The 22101-nt window shown below is 41.9% G+C and overlaps 1 protein-coding gene across 2 annotated transcripts; it reads left to right on the forward strand.

The window, feature by feature from the left end:
• The first annotated feature begins 337 nt into the window (after positions 1-337).
• Positions 338-21981, forward strand: naglu (N-acetylglucosaminidase, alpha). Of its 2 annotated transcripts, XM_014158723.2 has the most exons (7): positions 338-608; positions 825-852; positions 16227-16374; positions 16582-16728; positions 16826-16911; positions 17071-17327; positions 17634-21981. In XM_014158723.2, exons 1-7 carry the CDS (start codon positions 443-445, stop codon positions 18839-18841), a joined length of 2040 nt encoding a protein of 679 aa, XP_014014198.1. In that variant the 5' UTR covers positions 338-442; the 3' UTR covers positions 18842-21981. The 2 variants fall into 2 exon arrangements, with proteins under 2 accessions (XP_014014198.1, XP_014014197.1); XM_014158722.2 differs by having other exon boundaries at positions 338-852.
• The last annotated feature ends 120 nt before the right edge of the window (positions 21982-22101 follow it).

Genomic DNA, 22101 nt, shown 5'->3' on the forward strand with positions numbered 1-22101 from the left:
TCCTCTCAATATGATTCGCGTTGTTTTTTATATACAATAAATAAAACAACGCGTCTAACTTATATATATAGATATATATTTTTTTTTACATATAGGCCTACTGTAGGTCCAGCCTTGAAAACGCAATAACATAATTTGTGACGTTTTGCTGAGGAATTTCCCTGTGCCTTTCTATACCCAAATACATCTAACATTAATCTAAAATAAAACTTCCTCAGACTTTATCAGGTGACAATTTTTTTCCCATGATTTTACCATTTACCTTACCAACCTCTCGACTGTGATTGGTTTAATACTTTGATTGGCTCCAAACAAATCACACTCTGATTGGCACAGAGCATTTCTCAAAACGAAAACTTCCTGTTTGTCTGAAAATTGACCAAACTCGTATTTTATTACACGGACGCTTACGAGTCTTTCGCTTAAGTTGACTTTGATCAAAATGAGATTTAAATGTATTTATAGCATTGCTTTACTCGTAGTAGTCTCTAATTTATCAGCACATTGCGAGTTTCAGACTCTCGCACATTTAAAACCGCAAGCCAACGACAAGACTCAGGGAAGAGCTGTAGTGGAACTTCTGAGACGTCTACTTGGAAATAGATCTCGTGAGTTCATAGTGTCCGTCAACAGAACTTTATCCAATGACAATTTGGAAGTGTGTGAGCTCCGGTCGGCGAAAAACAATAAAATCATAGCCACAGGCAGCACTGGGGTGGCAGCCGCCTCTGGGATTTACAACTACTTAAAATACTTCTGTAATTGTCACGTATCGTGGTCAGGTAATCAACTTAACATTCCTCGCCCTTTGCCGCAACTCACAGGCGTACTGCGCATCAGCACCCAACACAGGTAAGTGAACGAAACTTTATGCGGAGATGTAACAGTCCTCACAGGATGAAATAGGGCAACCTAGGCTCATAGACTAGACGTAACATAGTAAACACGAGACACTCAAATTAGGGATACCTAGTCAGTTGTACAACTGAATGCCTTCAACTGAAATGTGTCTTCCGCATTTAACCCAACCCTTCTGAATCAGAGTATGATATGATATGTTATGATTGGTATGGTTACTTAAGGTTATGGTTACTAACCCAAAGGTTGCAAGTTTGAAACTCATCACAGATATTTTTTGTTAATTAGTCACTACTTATTACTTTTTAGCTACTTTGCAACTACTTAGCGTGTTAGATAACCCTAACCATTTTAGCTAAACCCAGAGGTGGGACCAAGTCATTGTTTTACAAGTCACAAGTAAGTCTCAAGTCTTAGCACTCAAGTCAAGACAGGCAAGTCTCAAGTCCAAAACTTTGAGTTTCGAGTCCTAAACAAGTCATAATGTGCTCTTCACCAAATGAAATACCATTTCATATTTTTAACAAGCGTAATAGTTTGTATATTAGGTTTCAAGTTTGAATCCCCGAGCTGACAAGGTACAAATCTGTCATTCTGCCCCTGAACAAGGCAGTTAACCCACTGTTCCTAGGCCGTCATTGTAAATAAGAATTTGTTCTTAACTGACTTGCTTAGTTAAATAAAGGTAAAATATATATTTTTTACACATCATGAATGTTTTAAAAAATATCTATCTATTACTTTCCAAATAAATGTTATATTTCCATGGAAATACATGGGTAGCCATGAGAAAGACCCCTCCATCTGTAATTTTCTTCCTGCATGTTTTGCAAGTTGCAATTCATTTTGGTGTTAAAGTCAGTCGAGTTGCAAGTCATCATATTTGTGACTCGAGTTTGACTCGAGTCCAAGTCATGTGACTCGAGTCCACCTCTGGCTAACCCTAACCACAACCTTAATGCTTTAACCTAACTCCTAAACATAACCCTAACCCTTAACTAACGTTAGCCAGCTAGCTAGAATTCGTATAATTTCATGTTTGTTTCAACATATTGTACGTTCTGCAAAATCATAACATATTGTATGTTTAGAAAATTCGTAACATATAATTTGAATTGTAAATCGCAACATGTCATATGAAATTGGTGATGGACATCCACAAATGATTACATACTAAATGGAGTGTCTGGGATTTACATACAGAATCATGTGAAATGCTTTGAGACCAGGTTGCAGCGGGACATAACAATGTATGCAGAACTCAATGGCATATTGTGCATTATCAATATAATTTTCATCTTACACAAATGTTTTGAGTTTAACAAATTCTAATATCCCAAATAGCGCCCGTCTTCTATTGACTGGTTGGTATTGTCAATTTATGTTTAGAAGCTTGAAAAAGCTGCTCAGATGTGGAAATCCAGTTCTACCACAAATATGAGAATGCTATACAGTTAGAGCCATTGACTTGGCTTACGATCTCCTAGTGAGATCCTTTTTGGAGCAGTGAGCAAGTTACCTAATTCATAGGCGCTAACTATCTTTAGTGCCTATTGATGAAGATATCTTCTTCCTGGGGGACTTTTAAGAGCCCAGAAGCTCAGTCTGAAGGTGAACACACATTGCTTACGGTACAGTTTTTGGAAACATAAGAAACAGCAAAGTATAGTAAATGTAAAATGAACAGTGTAATGTTTGGATTCACTCTCGTCGGGTGAACTGTTGTGTCCTCACCTTTTTACTTTAATGTTCCCATCATTTCCAAACTCTTCCCTTTTTATTGCTACCTGGTTATGCATACGTTTTCCAGATTTCTTCTGTAAGAAACATTTCAATTTAGCCCTAGGCCGATTCTCACGAATGCAAGAGGTTTTAAGAGTACATTCTTGTGCCAATGGCTTGGGAGAGCCGGGTTCGAGACCCGCAAGAAGCATTGCAATGTAGCCGTTCGCTACATTGGAGTCAGAAGTGGGATATGGCTGCCATGAGGCCATCAGAAAGGCACGTACATGAGAGGGACTTGCTATTGTTAAGCATGGGGACACGCTCCTCCTGTACGGAGAGCAGTGGCGTGTATTCATTCATGGATGCCAAGGGAAGTCAGGTGTCCCCCCCAAAAATTGACAATGAATAAAATAATTTGTCTTTAGTCTGTTTCCTAATTTTCCTTCAATTCGCAAGAGGCTGAATGTACAGTATCTCACTGGAGAAAGTATCTGAGATACTCTGTCTCAGTATTGTTTGGTCGATAGGCTGTTGGTTGACTAAGATCTTTTTTTAGTCAAGCAGTTTAAAATATATAGATTCTATGATATATGAGACACCTGTCTGATTCACGCCTGTCTCAGTGGACTAATCGATTGTGGAGGCCACGGGGATGGCACACAAGTATCACATTTACCGTTAATTCCCATCATTTCTAATGTACAATGTTTGTTTGGTTACGGTAATTTCTGTTAATGCATTCAATATATTACTATTAGTCTTTTACTGTTCTCATTGTCAAAGTGGAAACGTTGTTTGCGGACCGCACAACCTAAGCTACACTTGTGAGGAACAAGTTTTGGTTTATTTCATTCTATTTTGGAGTCAATTTATTCATTTTTTGTTTGTGGCGCTCCTGTCAATGTTGGGTAAGGACGCGCACCTGATTATCCATAAAAGTAGGCCTGGGCTACCTGGCCTGCGTGCAAATGTAGGCCTATAAATGTGCCCATGTGGGGATCTGATAGAATTTCTGATTGTCTTAACTCACCACCGCTGTGGAACTTCTCAAAGTAACTTTTTATTCACCTCAAACAGCAAGTAAACAAAGTCTGTTTTTACATCCATTGTGAATGACAATAGTTCCTCAACGTAGCCTATTTAAAAAATATTAGCAGCTCTCTTTCGATAACCACTCGGCGTGAAAGGGGGGAAAAATGTGTTTCTCTGCTCTGGTGGAAACGTCATAAAATAGGCCTAACTGATTACTTCTTATTAGGGATGCAAGATATATCGGTGAACATATTGGAATCAGATGATATTTGCTAAAACTACCAACATCGGTATCGGCCCGATGTCTATTAACGCCGATGTGCAAAACTGATGTCAAAGCTGACGTGCATACCTATATAACGTAGATACATGACGTAATGACAACACAGCATTCCTAACCTAGCCCACAATGTCTGCTGTGTGGATTGAGCAGTCAACAAGTCGAGCAGTCATTTGAAAGAGTAAGAATTTCAGCGAGACAACTCAAAGGCGAAATCCATTAACACCAAGATAATGGCATTCATTGCCCTTGACAATCAACCGTTCTCTGTTGTGATGTTGGCTTTCACCGACTGTTCGAGCACCGGTACACATGTTGCCCTACCGGAGTTACACAGTAATAGCGTCACTGCTATTCGCTTCACGACATACTATGGAACGCCATTTTGGGGCTTTGCGTGTGAAAAAAGATGCATTTCAAATAACACTATTTGACGAGTCAACAGTTCTATTATAGAATGTTGTGTGTTCTGAATTTGCACGTGCAATCCAAGCGCCACCACTACTATCAGTAGCACTGTCAAAGCTGTACAAAAACTCTGCAAACACAGGCCACAAACGATATGTTTACAATACCGTGTTGGTAATTAAGCATTATTTGTTTGACCGCAACTTCTGGGTTAGCTAGCTTTAGCTTGGTACCTAGCTAGCACCAATACAACCAGCCTGAAAACAATGACCAGTAGAAATTGCAGTCATTTTCATTATTCTTAGCAATGATTTAGGAATCCTTGTATAAGTATTAGCTAGGTAGCCACTTGTTTTTCACCTATTGAACTTCAGTTCATGAAAATGAATAGCTAGCCAGCTACTTAACCCTGTTGCCCAAAGCTAACGTTATAAGCAGCCAGTTAGCTTCATCTGGCTAGTGAGGTTCAACCGGGTTAAGTGTTGTGAAGCTAGCCACAATAAGGATTAGGCACAAAGTGGAATTTGCGGTTTGCCTTCAAAAAATAAGTAACTCTTTGAAAGTGATGCAGAAGGTTACAATTGGTGGAATTGTAACCAATTGTGGCTCAATTCAGTTGTTTCAGAGTCCCGCAATAAGAGCTACGATGCTGATGTTCTCTGGGTGTCACTGAGTAGACTGATAACCATGTCATTGATCCACAATCCATAGGTAAGGCTGTACAGTTAAGTATGCCCCCAATGCAATTCTAAAGTATAATACATCCAGTGTGATTAAACAACCTCGTTTAGCATTTTCTATTCAATTATGGCATAATTTTACTATTTGTATCGCTGTCAGTTACATACTTTTATTTTGAAGGCTAACCGCATAGTCCACTATTGTGGCCAATCCTTATTGTGGCAAGCTTCACAGATGGGTCCAACCACCATTAATGAAATAAGAACGGTCTTATATATTAGGGTTATTTTAGATCATGACACCTAGCTATATAGTTAGCTAGCTAACTATAGCTACTGAAACAGATTGTCGTTTTGCTATGTTTCGGGGGAAGAACATTGTTTGCATCCATGAGCTAGCTAGCTTTTTTTTATGACCAGCACTGTAGGTGCGCGAGACAACTTTACCAGCATCATAGCATACGTATTGATGAATCGTTGTGACAATGAAATACGAGTGATAGGTAATCAATGTGTAATAATTACATAATTTAATGCATTCATACATTTTTTTTATGTGATGTGCAGTCATATTCAGGTCCTGATTGGTCAACAAGCTTATTTGACACGTCAAATAACACTATTTGACACGCAAAGACCCAAACTGAGTGCCATTGTATGAGAAATCCTACATATAGTTTATTAAAACACATAGGGTGTGTCTATATAGCGAAAAAGAAAAAAAACACACACAGAGAAATCAGTACCATGGACAGATGTATCGTATGTTATCGTTTCTGGTATCTTAGTTGTGACTGTATTAGACTAAGCATAGATGATTTGATGATGTTGAAATGGTGTTGGAATAGTGGATGTCTCAAACATTAACTTGCTTGACCAGTCTGTAGTAGGTCATGTAACTGTTTGTTTGTGGACTTCACCGGACAGATGTTGCTCTCCGATTTTGTGATGAAATAAAGAATTGCATTGTTTGCACACATCACAAAGCAGGTTGTAATATGGCTTTTTTCCTATTTTGTTGCATTACAAACTGTAATTTTAAATTGATTTTTATTTGGATTTCATGTAATGGATATACACAAAATAGTCAAAATTGGTGAACTGAAATGAAACAATAACTTGTTTAAAAACATTCTAAAAAAAAATGGAAAAGTGGTGCGTACATATGTATTCACCCCTTTGCTATGAAGCCCCTAAATAAGATCTGGTGCAACCAATTACCTTCAAAAGATTGCACACAGGTGGACTTTATTTAAGTGTCACATGATCTGTCACGTGATCTCAGTATATATACACCTGTTCTGAAAGGCCCCAGAGTCTGCAACACCACTAAGCAAGGGCACCATGAAGACCAAGGAGCTCTCCAAACAGGTCAGGGACAAAGTTGTGGAGAAGTACTGACCTGCCAAGAGAGGGCCGCCCAACAACTCACAGACCAGGCAAGGAATTAATCAGAGTCAACAAAGAGACCAAAGATAACCCTGAAGGAGCTGTAAAGCTCCACAGTGGAGATTGGAATATCTGTCCATAGGACCAGTTTTATTTTATATTTTAACTTTATTTAACTAGGCCAGTCAGTTAAGAACAAATTCTTATTTACAATGACGGCCTAGGAACAGTGGGTTAACTGCCTTGTTCAGGGGCAGAAAAACAGATTTTTTTTCTTGTCAGATCGGGGATTCAATCTAGCAACCTTTCGGTTACTGGCCCAACGCTCTAACCACTAGGCTACCTGCCGCCCCATCCACTTTAAGCCGTACACTCCACAGAGCTGGGCTTTACGGAAGAGTGGCAAGAAAAAAAGCCATTGCTTAACTTCTATGGGCTAGGTGAATAGGTGAGACGCCCCGATTCCGGCGCAAGTATTATACATCAACACAATGCTACTTATGAAACTGTTTATATTTACTTTCAATTATCAAGTTTTCCACAAAAAAGAAAATGCTTAGTTTAATTTTAGGCATCAACGTTCGTTTTGTTTCTGAATAGTCTTTTCACTTTTCTCTCAATAAGAAAAATATACTTTCTGGTCACCTGAATACATTATCAATGACTTCCCTTTCAGCACAAATAGTTCAACATCACCCTTTAAACTTAGTGATCAACATGTACATAAGTTACACCAGAATGTCACATTCATCAGTCTTTTCTTTTAACTCAAACCACTTATTTCAGTAATGTTCAGCCACTAATAAACTATGTAAATGATACTGTATTTCCTTTGTCCCTTTACTTCGTCAGCAACCTGGAACATTGGAGAATTGTCACTGGTTGGCAGTGCGAAACTTACCTATACTCAATGCTGCATAGGCCTCCCCCAAGATGGCGATGGCTGTAGTAGAACTGGTCAGAAGATCAGTAGCGCATTCCGACTGCACCATGGGTCTCTCTCTCTCCTATTCCCTTTTGACAGGCGGAGAATGCAGCTCTGCTGTAGCCCTCTCCTCCTGACTGGCGAAGTCCTATTCACTTTACCATATCCCTCCTCTTGACTGGCAAAGTTCCGCATTAACTTCTATGGGCTACGTAGGACGCTAGCGTCCCACTTGCGGGACACAGCCAGTGAAATATCAGGGCGGCAAATTCAAAAACAACAAAATGTCATAATTCAACTTTCTCAAACATACAACTATTTTACACCATTTTAAAGATACACTTCTCCTTGATGTAACCACATTGTCCGATTTCAAAAAGGCTTTACAGCGAAAGCAAAACATTAGATTATGTTAGGAGAGTACATAGACAAATAATCACACAGCCATTTTCCAAGCAAGGACATGTGTCAATAAAACCCAAAACGCAGCTAAATGAAGCAATAACCTTTGACGATCTTCATCAGATGACACTCCTAGGACATTATGTTACACAATACATGTATGTTTTGTTCAATGAAGTTCATATTTATATCCAAAAACAGCATTTTTACATTGGCGCGTGATGTTCAGAAAATGTATTCCCACCAAAACTCCCGGTGAATGTGCACATCAATTGACAAAAATACTCATCATAAACGTTGACAAAATATATAACAATTATTTAAAGAATTATAGATACACTACCCCTGGATGCAACCGCTGTGTCAGATTTTAAAATAGCTTTACGGAGAAAGCACATTTTTCAATATTCTGAGTACATAGCTCAGCCATCACGGTGAGCTATACAGACACCCGCCAAGTTCGGGGCAACCTAAACTCAGAATTAGTATTAGAAATATTCTCTTATCTTTGCTGATCTTCGTCAGAATGCACTCCCAGGACTGCTACTTCCACAAGAAATGTTGTTTTTGTTCCAAATAATCCATATTTATGTCCAAATACCTCCATTTTGTTCGTGCGTACAGATCACTTATCCAAAGGCATAACGCGTGAGCGTGGAACCGGAGACAAAAAGTCAATGTTCCATTACCGTACTTAGAATCATGTCAAACGCTGTTTAACCTCTATGGGCTAGGTGGGACGCTTGCGTCCCACCTACTCAACAGCCAGTGTAATCCCGTGGCGCGTTATTCAAAAACCTCAAATGCAAAAACTTCAATTTTTCAAACATATGACTATTTTACACCATTTTAAAGACAAGACTCTCGTTAATCTAACCACACTGTCCGATTTCAAAAAGGCTTTACAACGAAAGCAAAACATTAGATTATGTCAGCAGAGTACCCAGCCAGAAATAATCAGACACCCATTTTTCAAGCTAGCATATAATGTCACATAAACCCAAACCACAGCTAAATGCAGCACTAACCTTTGATGATCTTCATCAGATGACAACCCTAGGACATTATGTTATACAATACATGCATGTTTTGTTCAATCAAGTTCATATTTATATCAAAAACCAGCTTTTTACATTAGCATGTGACTAGCATTCCGACCGAACACTGCCGGTGAATTTACTAAATTACTCACGATAAACGTTCACAAAAAACATAACAATTATTTTAAGAATTATAGATACAGAACTCCTCTATGCACTCTATGTCCGATTTTAAAATAGCTTTTCGGTGAAAGCACATTTTGCAATATTCTCAGTAGATAGCCCGGCATCACAGGGCTAGCTATTTAGACACCCAGCAAGTTTAGCCCTCACCAAAGTCAGATTTACTATAAGAAAAATGTTATTACCTTTGCTGTTCTTCGTCAGAATGCACTCCCAGGACTTCTAATTCAATAACAAATGTTGGTTTGGTCCCAAATAATCCATTGTTATATCCAAATAGCGGCGTTTTGTTCGTGCGTTCAAGACACTATCCGAAAGGGTAAATAAGGGTGACGAGCATGGCGCATTTCGTGACAAAAAAAATCGAAATATTCCATTACCGTACTTCGAAGCATGTCAACCGCTGTTTAAAATCAATTTTTATGCAATTTTTCTCATAAAAAAGCGATAATATTCCGACCGGGAAAGCGTGTATACGTACAAAGAGAGAGAAAATAAAAACATCTCGTGCCCTCGTGCACGCGCCGGATTCTCAGAGTACTCTGACCAGCCACTATCCAAACGCGATAATGTGTTTCAGCCTGGGGCTGCCTCGATATCATTCAGCTTTTTCCCGGGCTCTGAGAGCCTATGGGAGCCGTAGGAAGTGTCACGTTACAGCAAAGATCCTCAGTCTTCAATAAAAAGAGCCAAGATGAAACACAACTTGTCAGACAGGCCACTTCCTGTTCAGAATCTTCTCAGGTTTTGGCCTGCCATTTGAGTTCTGTTATACTCACAGACACCATTCAAACAGTTTTAGAAACTTTAGGGTGTTTTCTATCCAAAGCCAATAATTATATGCATATTCTAGTTACTGGGCAGGAGTAGTAACCAGATTAAATCGGGTACGTTTTTTATCCGGCCGTGTCAATACTGCCCCCTAGCCCTAACAGGTTAAAATCAATCTTTATGGTATTTTTTATGTAAAATTGTGATAATATTCCAACCGGACAATAGCGTATTCATTCAAGGAGAAAAAGAAGGAACAGCGTGCTCGCGTGAACGAGCATATCCAATCCCTTTGTTGCCAGGCAGTCCACTCAGAAACTGAGCTCCTATTATCTGCCCAGTGACAGCAGAATGCTCAAACCACTTTCTGAAGGCTTTAGACAGCCAATGGAAGCCTTAGGAAGTGCAATGTAACCCCACGGATACTGTAGTTTCGAAAGGGACTAGAAAGAACTACAATTCTCAGATCCTCCACTTCCTGGTTGACTTTTTCTCAGGTTTTTGCCTGCCATATGAGTTCTGTTATACTCACAGACACCATTCACACAGTTCTAGAAACTTCAGAGTGTTTTCTATCCGAATCTACTAATAATATGCATATTCTAGTTTCTGGGCCAGAGTAGTAACCTGTTTAAATTGGGTACGTTTTTCATCCGGCCGTGAAAATACTGCCCCCTAGCCCAGACAGGTTAAAGAAAAATAAATAATAAGCAAACGCGTTTGGTGTTTGCCAAAAGGCATGTGGGAGACTCCCCAAACATATGGAAGAAGGTGCTCTGGTCAGATGAGACTAAAATTGAGCTTTTTGGCCATCAAGGAAAACGCTATGTCTGGCGCAAACCCAGCACCGCCCATTACCCCGAGATGATCATCCCCACAGTGAAGCATGGTGGTGGCAGCATCTTGCTGTGGGGATGTTTTTCATTGGCAGGGACTGGGAAACTGGTCAGAATTTAAGGAATGATGGATGGCTGTAAAAACAGGGAAATTCTTGTGGGTAACCTGTTTGTCTTCCAGAGATTTGAGACTGGGACGGAGGTTCACCTTCCAGCAGGACAATGACCCTAAGCATACTGCTAAAGCAACACTTGAGTGGTTTAAGGGGAAACATTTTAAATGTCTTGGAATGGCCTAGTCAAAGCCCAGACCTCAAGCCAATTGAGAATCTGTGATATGACTTGAAGATTGCTGTACACCAACAGAACCCATCCAACTTGAAGGAGCTGGAGCAGTTTTGCCTTGAATGGGCAAAAATCCCAGTGGCTAGATGTGCCACGCTTATAGAGACATACCCCAAGAGACTTGCAGCTGTAATTGCTGCAAAAGGTGGCTCTACAAAGTATTGACTTTGGGGGGGTGAATAGTTATGCACCCTCAAGTTTTCTGTGTTTTTGTCTTATTTCTCGTTTGCTTCACAGTAGAAAATATTTTGCATCCTCAATGTGGTAGGAATGTTGTGTAAATCAAATGATAGAAACCCCTCAAAAAATAAACTTTAATTCCAGGTTGTAAGGCAACAAAATAGGAAAAATGCCAAGAGGCTGAATACTTTCGCAAGCCACTGTACATAGTCTCATTACAATCTATGCTCGTTCATTAAATCGTCAGACAATAGCGGTGAATGTGCGGTGAATGTGGAAAGAAAAATATCACACATTATGTTTGACCCTGCATGTGAAATATGTGCTTAGTCTCTCTCGGAGTGTCAGCATTTGCATATGACCAGTTCAGTGTTCTGGGCTCTCTTTCGCTGCTTTATGGCACAGTGAAAATCGGGGGGGTGAGAACAGAGCATTGTTACAATTGAGTTATCCTTGTTTATTGTGAGCGCTGTGCCCTTCAATTATCCATAGTGCATTAGTCGCACATCAGCTAACCCCAGCTATGTCATCATGTAAACAGTGGTTGGATTGTAAAGTCCATGGCAAGCATGGAGCAGTTTTTCCCATGACACAACATTAACAGTGAAGTTTAAGTCAATTGTTGAGCTTGAACCTGGCTGAAAGATTTCATCCAATGAATCAACAGGATCTGTATGACAAACGCTGGTGTCAAGGTCAGCAGCAGGATTAGTCTGTAGAACATACACTAGTTAGTGATTAGCCAACATTTTATTACTTTGTCCCCATCAGTACGCACTCAAAAGTACTATATCCACCCACCAACCCCACTCGTGTCAATAGATCATGCATACTAACCTTCACACACAATACCCACACTTAACAGGCACCAGTCGGTCACCCACAGTATCTCCTCCTTACTAATTTTCTCCAATTTAGACTTCAAGCTTCGTATAAACAATCAACTAAGCATCTACAATACAGAGAACTACAGTAGACGTTGTAGCCTACTTATAACACACCAACTATTACCATGAGACACAGACCATGTTTATGCCTAGTACCAGTACACAGTGCATTCGGAAAGTATTCAGACCCCTTCACTTTTTCACATTTTATTATGTTACAGCCTTATTCTAAAATTAATTATAGTTTTTTTCCCCCTCATCAATCTACACACAATACCCCATAATGACAAAGCAAAAACAGATTTTTTTAAATGTTTAAAAATGAAATGCATAAGTATTCAGACCCTTTACTCTGTATTTTGATGGAGCACCTTTGGCAGCGAGTCTTCTTGGGTATGACACTACAAGCTTGGCACACCTGTATTTGGGGAGTTTCTCCCATTTTCTTCTCTGAATATCCTCTCAAGCTCGGTCAGGTTGGATGGGGAGCGTTGCTACACAGCTATTTACAGGTCTCTCCAGAGATGTTCGATCGGGTTCAAGTCCGGGCTGACTGGGCCGCTCAAGGACATTCAGAGACTTGTCCTGAAGCCACTCCTGCGTTGTCTTGGCTGTGTGCTTAGGGTCATTGTCCTGTTGGATGGTGAACCTTTGCCCCAGTCGGCGGTCCTGAGCGCTCTGGAGCAGGTTTTCATCAAGGATCTCTCTGTACTTTGCTCTGTTCATCTTTCCCTCGATCCTGACTAGTCTCCCAGTCCCTGCCGCTGAAAAACATCTCCACAGCATGATGCTGCCACCATGCTTCACCGTAGGGATGGTGCCAGGTTTCCTCCAGACGTGACACTTGGCATTCAGGCCAAAGAGTTCAATCTTGGTTTCATCAGACCAGAGAATCTTGTCAGTCCTTTAAGTGCCTTTTGGCAAACTCCAAGCCGGCTGTCATGTGCCTTTTACCGAGGAGTGGCTTCCGTATGGCCACTACCATAAAGGCCTGATTGGTGGAGTGCTGCAGAGATGGGAGAACCTTCCATGAGTACAACCATCTCCACAGAGGAGCTCTGTCAGTGACCATCCGGTACTTGATCCCTGACCAAGACCCTTCTCCCTCGATTGCTCAATTTGGCCGGGCAGCCAGCTCTAGGAAGAGTCTTGGTGGTTCCAAGCTTCCATTTAAGAATGATGGAAGCCACTGTGTTTTTGGGGACCTTCAATGCTGCAGAAATGTTTTTGTAATCATGTCCAATCAATTGAATTTACTACAAGTGGACCCCAATCAAGTTGTATAAACATCTCAAGGATGATCAATGGAAAAAGGATGCACCTGAGCTCAATTTCGAGTCTCATAGCAAAGGATCTGAATGCTTATAAGGTATTTGTTTAACTTTTTTTTATGTATTTGGAAAAATGTCTAAACCGGTTTTTCATTTTGTCATTATGGGGTATTGTGTGTAGATTGAGGATATATATTTTTTTATCAAATCCATTTTAGAATAAGGCTGTAACGTAAGTAAATGTGGAACAAATCAAGGGGTCTGAATACTTTCTGAATACACTATTTATTTGCTCATCACGGAGTCATGGAAAGATTTAGCAAAGGTGATTTGCCCTAGTTCCTGGTGCTGAGTTTGATGTTGACGTCACTGCAGATGTTAATGGGATCGGTTCATATCTCTGCAGATGTTAATGGGATCGGTTCATATCTCTGCAGATGTTAATCGAACATACAGGCCAGTCAAGTTAGCATCTGCAGTAGTTAGTTGGCTAGCTAACAGGTAGATGTGGTCCAGTAGCTAACGTAACTTAACATAGCTAACATTTGCTTGCAAAGTTACAAATCACATTGCCAGATAGCAGCTGGCTAATTACATTGATTTGCTTCGTAATGTTTAGCCATCAAATTATGAAAGCTAGCTAGATTTTGGTTTAGATAAACACTACGTTACCTCTGCTCGACTTCTTAGTAAGGTAACCAATGAAATGTTAACCCAGCAGCCTGTGCTTGCTTGTAATGGAATAATGTGGAAATGGAATAATGTGTCCCTGAACAAAGGGGGGGTTAAAATCGAAAGGAAAAGTCAATATCTGGTGTGGCCACCAGCTGCATTAAGTACTGCAGTGCATCTCCTCCTCATGGACTGCACCAGATTTGCCGGTTCTTGCTGTGAGATGTTACCCCACTCTTCCACCAAGGCACCTGCAAGTTCCCTGACATTTCTGGGGGGAATGGCCCTAGCCCCCACCCTCCGATCCAACATGTCCCAGACGTGCTCAATGGGATTGAGATCCGGGCTCTTCGCTGGCCATGGCAGAACACTGACATTCCTGTCTTGCAGGAAATTACGCACAGAACGAGCAGTATGGCTGGTGGCATTGCGATGCCGGAGGGTCATGTCAGGATGAGCCTGCAGGAAGGGTACCACATGTGGGAGGATGTCGTCTTCCCTGTAATGCACAGTGTTGAGATTGCTTGCAATGATAACAAGCTCAGTCCGATGATGCTGTAACACACCGCCCCAGACCATGACGGACCCTCCACCTCCAAATCGATCCCGCTCCAGTGTACAGGCCTCGGTGTAATGCTTATTCCTTCGACGATAAACGCGAATCCGACCATCACCCCTGGTGAGACAAAACCGTGACTCGTCAGTGAAGAGCAGTTGTTGTCGGTGATGTCTGGTATGGACCTGCCTTACAACAGAACAGACCTGTAAGCCCTCAGTCCAGCCTCTCTCAGCCTATTGTGGACAGTCTGAGCACTGATGGAGGGATTGTGCGTTCCTGGTGTAACTCGGGCAGTTGTTGTTACCATCCTGTGCCTGTCCCGCAGGTGTGATGTTAGGATGTAACGATCCTGTGCAGGTGCTACACGTGGTCTGCCACAGCGAGGACGATCAGCTGTCCGTCCTGTCTCCCTGTAGCGCTGTCTTGGGCATCTCACAGTACGGACATTGCAATTGATTGCCCTGGCCACATCTGCAGTCCTCATGCCTCCTTGCAGCATGCCTAAGGCACGTTCACGCAGATGAGCAAGGATCCTTGGCATCTTTCTTTTGGTGTTTTTCAGAGTCAGTAGAAAGGCCTCTTTTTAGTGTCCTATGTTTTCATAACTGTGACCTTAATTGCCCACCGTCTGTAAGCTGTTAGTGTTTTAACGACCGTTCCACAGGTGCCTGTTTATTAATTGTTTATGGTTCATTGAACAAGCATGGAAACAGTGTTTAAACCCTTTACAATGAAGGATTTTTAGAAGTTATCTTTGAAAGACAGGGTCCTGAAAAAGGGACGTTTCTTTTTTTGCTGAGTTTAGTTATTCGCAAGCTGATGTTCTATGAACGAGTGGTTTCTCCAGTGAATAACGTTAGCTAACTTTTGACACCCATTCTCAACTGGATCCACCTTGGCAGGGGTGGTACTACGTTCTGAAATCGCTGTGAATTCTGGATATTGGGGTTTGCTTACAACCAGGAAAAGTAGATTACCTGTTTCTAGCGGTGAGATGCAGAAATGCTTGCATTTGTGTGTAGTGAGGAAATTATTTGACACATTGGCCATTAATGTTTATTATCATATGTGAAAGAACAGCGGTGAAATTTTCCTTTAGCATTACCTTTTTAATTAGTTTTTTTTTTAGGTGTGATTTAGCCTCTGAACTCATTATTTAAGCAGGTAAGGATGCGTTTTGGATTTTTATTTAGTCATTAGCCCATCTGTAATAGCTACACTAGCTATCCGGCTTACACAGTTACTTTTTCCTCCTTGTTCAGAGTGTGCGCGACGTGATTCATTCCACTTTGACCTTGACGTTGGCAATATTTCTGGAAATTAATTTCCAGATTGGGGTACGTTTGGCTTTTTAAGCCAATTGCTGGCTACACACAGGTGGGATAATGTCAATGTGGCTTTGATTAGATAGTAGCCAGGAGCTTAAAGTATCTGATATTTGTGAGATTTGTTTATGACAGTTTGCGCGAACAAGTAAAACATTTATCGCCTTTAAGAATTGTTTGGCTTCTGGTAGCTTGCGATCAACCTGTTGTAGACCTCTGTTACTACATCAATCAGGCCTGTTACACTGGACACAACATTTGTCAAGCTTGAGATGCTCCTATTCATTTCAATGAAAGCTGGACGTAAGCAACATTCACTTTTCAATAATTAGACATGATAAAGTGGCTCGCGCTCTGCTGACGCTGGCAAAACGTTGTGTCCAGTGTAGCAACTAAACACCAATGTTTTCCCGACGTCCCAGTGTAGCTCCCTGGTAATGCCTTTCTCTTGTTTCTAGATTCAGGTACTATCAGAACGTATGCACTCAGAGCTACTCCACAGTGTGGTGGGACTGGCCACGATGGCAGAGAGAGATCGACTGGATGGCACTGAATGGCATCAATCTGCCGTTGGCATTTACTGGACAAGAGGCCTTGTGGCAAGAGGTAACGAGATCCCACAGTGTGTGTGTGCTGTGGTGGAGCAAACTGGAATGCATATTACAACTCATTTCCTACTAATAGGTGGGGGTAATGCCAGATAAAAGTGCAAAGTAATTTTTTGCTGAGTTTTTCCTATTTAAACACATTTTGTCTTAAAACTGTATTGTATTTTAGAACAACTCTGACATCTAGCTGTTTGTGATGGATTAGGTGTACCTCTCACTGGGGCTGAACCAGACTGAAATTGACCACTTCTTCACTGGCCCCGCCTTCCTAGCCTGGAACCGTATGGGGAACCTGTTCCAGTGGGGCGGACCCCTACCACAGTCCTGGCATGTGAAGCAGCTCTATCTTCAAGTACTAACATTTTGATTGGTCTCCACTCACACATTGGTTCCCCCCTGCATTTGGAATAATAATGATATATATGTTGTATATTTCTTCTGCACTTCAGTTCAAGATTTTAGACCGAATGAGGTCCTTTGGAATGCTGCCTGTCTTGCCGGCTTTCTCTGGGATTGTGCCTCAGGGCATCGCCAGGTATGACTGCTGATTCAAAACCGTTTCATCAATCCATGGCTTCTGTTCTATATTTTTTGTTGTTGGAATACAAAATAAATATTTGAATCAGTTAAGATCAATGTGCTCGGAAACAATGTTTTCCTGGATTGTTCAGTCCTTGTTTGTTCCATTTTCCAGGCTCTTTCCGAAAGCCAACGTGACTAAACTGGCGCCCTGGAGCCATTTCAACTGCAGCTACTCCTGCGCATATACCCTGGACCCCCGTGACCCTCTGTTCCGTTCGATCGGCTCCCTGTTCCTGTCCCAGCTGGTCAAGCAATTTGGCACAGACCACATCTACAACACAGACACCTTCAACGAGATGACGCCGACCTCCTCGGACCCCACCTACTTGTCCGCGGTCAGCCGCGCAGTCTTCGACACCATGACCTCTGGTGAGACGTGCATGCCGAACGACGCAGAAAAACCCGCTGTCTGTTAATTAGCTGACACTAGCTTTGTTGCCCTCTAATGTGTTAAGTAGTTTTTCTTCCGGGAATTCCGGCCACAACAGTGAGCGGATGTTAAAATGGCAGTATACATTGGGTCATAATTACTGTAATTATCCTACTTTCATAACCCCAGGGTGCCCTGCCATAGTGCCACCTGTGGGGGGGTTGTACCCCTTGCCCATACTCTTAGCCATATCAAGAGCTCTGCCTTTCTTCTCTCTCACCCCAAAATCTTTTTTTTGTCTCCAGTGGATCACCGGGCCATTTGGCTGATGCAGGGCTGGCTCTTTGTGTTTGACACAGCATTCTGGAAGCCTGCACAGATTCAGGCCCTTCTGCACGGAGTGCCCATCGGTCGGATGATCGTGCTGGACTTGTTTGCAGAGTCCACGCCGGCTTTCTCCTTAACCAAGTCTTTCTACGGCCAGCCCTTCATATGGTGCATGCTTCACAACTTTGGCGGCAACAGCGGGCTCTTTGGCACGGTGGAGAGCATCAACTCAGGGCCGTTCGACGCGCTCGCCTTCCCTAACTCCACCCTGGTTGGGCTCGGGCTAGCACCGGAGGGCATCGAGCAGAACCCTGTGGTGTACGAGCTGATGAGCGAGTTGGCATGGCGCAAAGAGCCAGTCAACCTGGCCAAGTGGGTGTCGCTGTATGCGGTTCGCCGCTACGGCAGCACCCACGAGAACCTTACGGCCGCCTGGAGACTGCTTTTTGGTAGCATTTACAACTGCACCGTGCCCCACTACAAGAACCACAACCATAGTCCACTGGTGCACCGGCCCTCGCTGCACAAGACCACAGAGGTGTGGTACCAGCGGGCTGACCTGTACGAGGCCTGGAGGCTGTTGTACCAGGCGGCCTGGCCTCTCATGGCCCAAGAGACGTTCCGATACGACCTGGTGGACGTCACCCGAGAGGTTCTGCAGCTTCTCACCACCGACTACTACCGCGAGATCCGGGATGCCTTCCAGGCCCAGAAGCTTCCGGAACTCCTGACGGCGGGGGGCGTGCTGGTGTATGACCTCCTCCCCGAGCTGGAGCGCCTGCTGTCCAGCGACGGCCACTTCCTGCTGGGGACGTGGCTGGAGCGGGCACACTCCCTGGCCCTGGATGAGGCAGAGGCGCGGCTGTACGACATGAACGCCCGGAACCAGATCACCCTGTGGGGGCCCGAGGGCAACATTCTGGACTATGCCAGCAAGGAGTGGGGTGGCCTGATGGAAGACTACTATTCCCAGCGATGGAGCCTGTTTGTCAACACCCTGGTGGAGTGCCTGGAGAGAGGCCGACCCTTCAGGCAAGACGCTTTCAACCAGGCCGTCTTCCAGGTGGAGAAGGGCTTTGTTTTCAACAAGCGGAAGTACCCCTCCAAACCACAGGGTGACACCTACGACATAGTCAGCAGAATCTTCCTCAAGTATTATCCACAGGCTTTGGAGAGACTAAAGTGAGCCTGTCTGTAATCTGCCGAAAGACTTAATCTCCTTTCACAGCGAGAAGAATGTCTCCCCCCCTCAATCACTTTTCTGTAGAATGTACTCAGAGGCTCAAAATACACTTTTATTTTGTAAATAATTATATTGTGGATTGTTGAGATTACTAGAGCAGCATGCAAATGTACATATTGAAGATGAAACATCCAAACATATGTTAAATGTGTAAGGAAAAATAACAATGACCTATGACATTAAATAGAGAGTTCAGCAAAGTGACATTAAATAGAGAGTTCAGCAAAGTGACATATTTTGATATTTGTTTTCTTACCTTCGACGCAGTCTATGGACAAGAAGTAACTGCAATCCACTATTCGGTTTTGTTAAACTACCACTGCGAACAAATGGTAAAATTTGCATTTTCAGAGCAAAAACGAATGTAAGTCAATCACCCTTGTTTAGCATGTTTTAAATGTAATGCCCAAATGATCTCTTAAATGGATTGTGTTGCTCAATTGCTTTCCAATTACTTGGTTTAAACAAAACAAAAAATGGGAGATTTGGCCAGGAAATTAGGCTGCTTTCAAGGTAAGGAAACTAATATTTAAATATATATTTCACTGTTAAGTAGCCTTGCTTGAGCCTTGGCATGCATTTCACTGCAGGTAGGCCAAGTGCAGCTGTATTTGGCTCAATATCAAATCATTTCTGGGTAACAACTAAGTTAAGCAGTTTTACGTTAACATTTTAAAAAAAATAAAAATAGCTTTTTAGCGCAACTATTTCTCATGCAAGCATTTTGCTAGGACTGTCTGGGAGTGGAGCGGGGAAGGGAACCAGAGCGGTGCACTAATCACAGTTACGATTGTGGAAGGAAGCAGAGAGGCCTAATGGGAGGGATATGTAACTTGAAAACGAACTGTTATTTGCAGAGGTTTGGAAGTCTCTCTTTATTATTGGTCTAATAACTTATTTCGCCTCGATGAGACGAGCCAAAACACGAGGCGAGCCACAACCCATACAAAACCTGCTGAATAGAAGGTCCTGGGTTGTATTTTTCAGCCAGCAACTATCGGGAAATAACACTGATCACATTTGTTTCACACTTTTACAGTGTTCTTTTCAGCGGTTATACAAAAATGATACAGAACACAGGAAAATCTGAACTTTGACTGCACTGGGCCTTATACTTAATTACTATAACCAGCATAGATGAATATATGACTTCATTGCGCCATTAATTAATACACTGTGTACAAAACATTAGGAACACCTGCTCTTTCACATGGTCAGTCTGTCATGGAAAGAGCCGTGTTCTTAATGGTTTGTATACTCGGTGTATTATAGAGAGTAGTCCTTTTGGAGCCCAGATCATTTATTTATGAATCCCATCATTGGAATTTTCAGTAGTTGGGTTTCCCAAGGGACTCCATAGGCCAGCATAACTGACCTAAGTTGTAAATGTACAAAAAAGGAATTGCCCGGTAATGTGAATGTATCTTTCAAAATTTGGAATGTTCTCAAATCATTACTGTTCATGATATCGATAAGGGTACGGATTCCACATTTGGGCTGACGCAAAAGGCCGTCCTCCAGATCGCAAGGCATTGTGAAATGTTGGAGTATGGGAATGCCATTTTGATTCCCAGTTACATTGTTTTTTAAATTTTGCGCCAAATAGGAATTGTGTGAGCAATAATGGGACCAAAGTGTAGTTTACATTGTTTAAGGGATATACAGTATCAGTGAAGACTACCTCTTCCAGGGCGATAGCAGACATCATATTTCTCTATATACTCAGCCGGGGGGCAGAAGAATCTTGTCTTAACCAATTTAGGATGTGGCGAATTGCTAGTGCCTGGAGATACAATTGAAAGCTTGGCACGGATAGTCCTACGTCTTTCCCTATTTGTACCGCAATATGAATTTTATCCCAATAGCCAGAAGGGGAGCCTTCTACTCCCAAATATTTTAAATGGGAACTATTGGGATTCCATAAGTAGAGTCCTCCTGATTTTGATCAGATTCATTTTATAGCTTGAGATCAATTCAGCTTCATCTATGATCTTCGATGCGTTAGGGAGCAATCAGAGGTGTACAGGTCTTTATAGAAGCGAGAGAATCTTTAATTAATTTGTGTTCTGATAGTAATTACCGTCTTTCAGATTCAATAGTTGCTAATATCAGCCAATTGATCATTACTACTTAGCTTGTTGGCCACAATTACCATGGAAATAATGGTTAAGTCTTACTCTATGGATGGCAAATTCTGCTCTGTCTAATTAATAAGTTAAGTTCTGTCTTGACTTTGGAAAAATGGCTACCTGGTCTAAAGAGAGTTTGTGGAGAACGCTCAAAACAGTTACAGAATAAATCAGATTTGTAAATGTTAATTGTGGTCCCGTGTGGCTCAGTTGGTAGAGCATGGTGTTTGCAACGCCAGGGTTGTGGGTTTGATTCCCACGGGGGACCAGTACGGGGGGGAAAAGTATGCAATGTACGCATTCACTACTGTAAGTCGCTCTGGATAAGAGCGTCTGCTAAATGACTAAAATGTAAATGTATTCGCGCCAAATGCAATTGCCTTATTTTTAATAAAACCTTTGGTGGCATTCCATAGAATCCGGGGGTCATCGACTGAAATTTTTGTTGATCTTTATGAATGAATTGAATTGAATTTCAAATTGATGACAGAAATCAGGATTTTGTAGTAATGAAACGTTGAAACGCCATCTTGTGTCTCTTTTGAGATTCTGAAGTTGGCAGTAGTCAGCGTGGTGGTCTGACATACTCATATGTTGAATTTCTATTTTCTCAATTAAATTAAATACAGGTGTAGATAATAGTATGAAATCGATTCATGAGAATGATGTATGCCTGTTTGAGGAGAAAGTGTACTCTTTTTGCTTTAGGATTATGTGCTCGTCAGGCATCAATGAGGTTGTAATCAGAGTATATGCTGGAGAGCCTTGGTTGCCTGTGGATTGTTGTTGCTCTTATTAGATTTCTCCCATGTCAAAAATGGCATTCATGTCTGTCCAAATAACCAGATGGAATTCAGTTAATTTTAACAAAATGCTGTTCAGAGAATCGAGAAATGTAGGATCATATGAATTGAGCGTACACATGAATAAAGGCTATTTTCTTTCCATTTGGAATACGTTTAAGGAAAGTGATTCCCCCTTCTTGGTCTTCGCCTTTATGCTCTGTGACTTACAAAATACATTACTTATCTTGTTTACAATTTAAACATTTGAGACATTTCATGTGGAAGCAGT

Source organism: Salmo salar, chromosome ssa19, assembly GCF_905237065.1.
Source record: "Salmo salar chromosome ssa19, Ssal_v3.1, whole genome shotgun sequence".
NCBI classification, from domain to species: Eukaryota; Metazoa; Chordata; class Actinopteri; order Salmoniformes; family Salmonidae; genus Salmo; species Salmo salar.

Coding starts and splice junctions, on each gene's coding strand:
- naglu (XM_014158722.2), top strand. CDS start 443: ATGAGATTTAAATGTATTTATAGCATTGCTTTACTCGTAGTAGTCTCT. Junction 853..16,226: donor CGCATCAGCACCCAACACAG/GTAAGTGAACGA, acceptor TCTTGTTTCTAG/ATTCAGGTACTATCAGAACG. Junction 16,912..17,070: donor GTGCCTCAGGGCATCGCCAG/GTATGACTGCTG, acceptor TCCATTTTCCAG/GCTCTTTCCGAAAGCCAACG.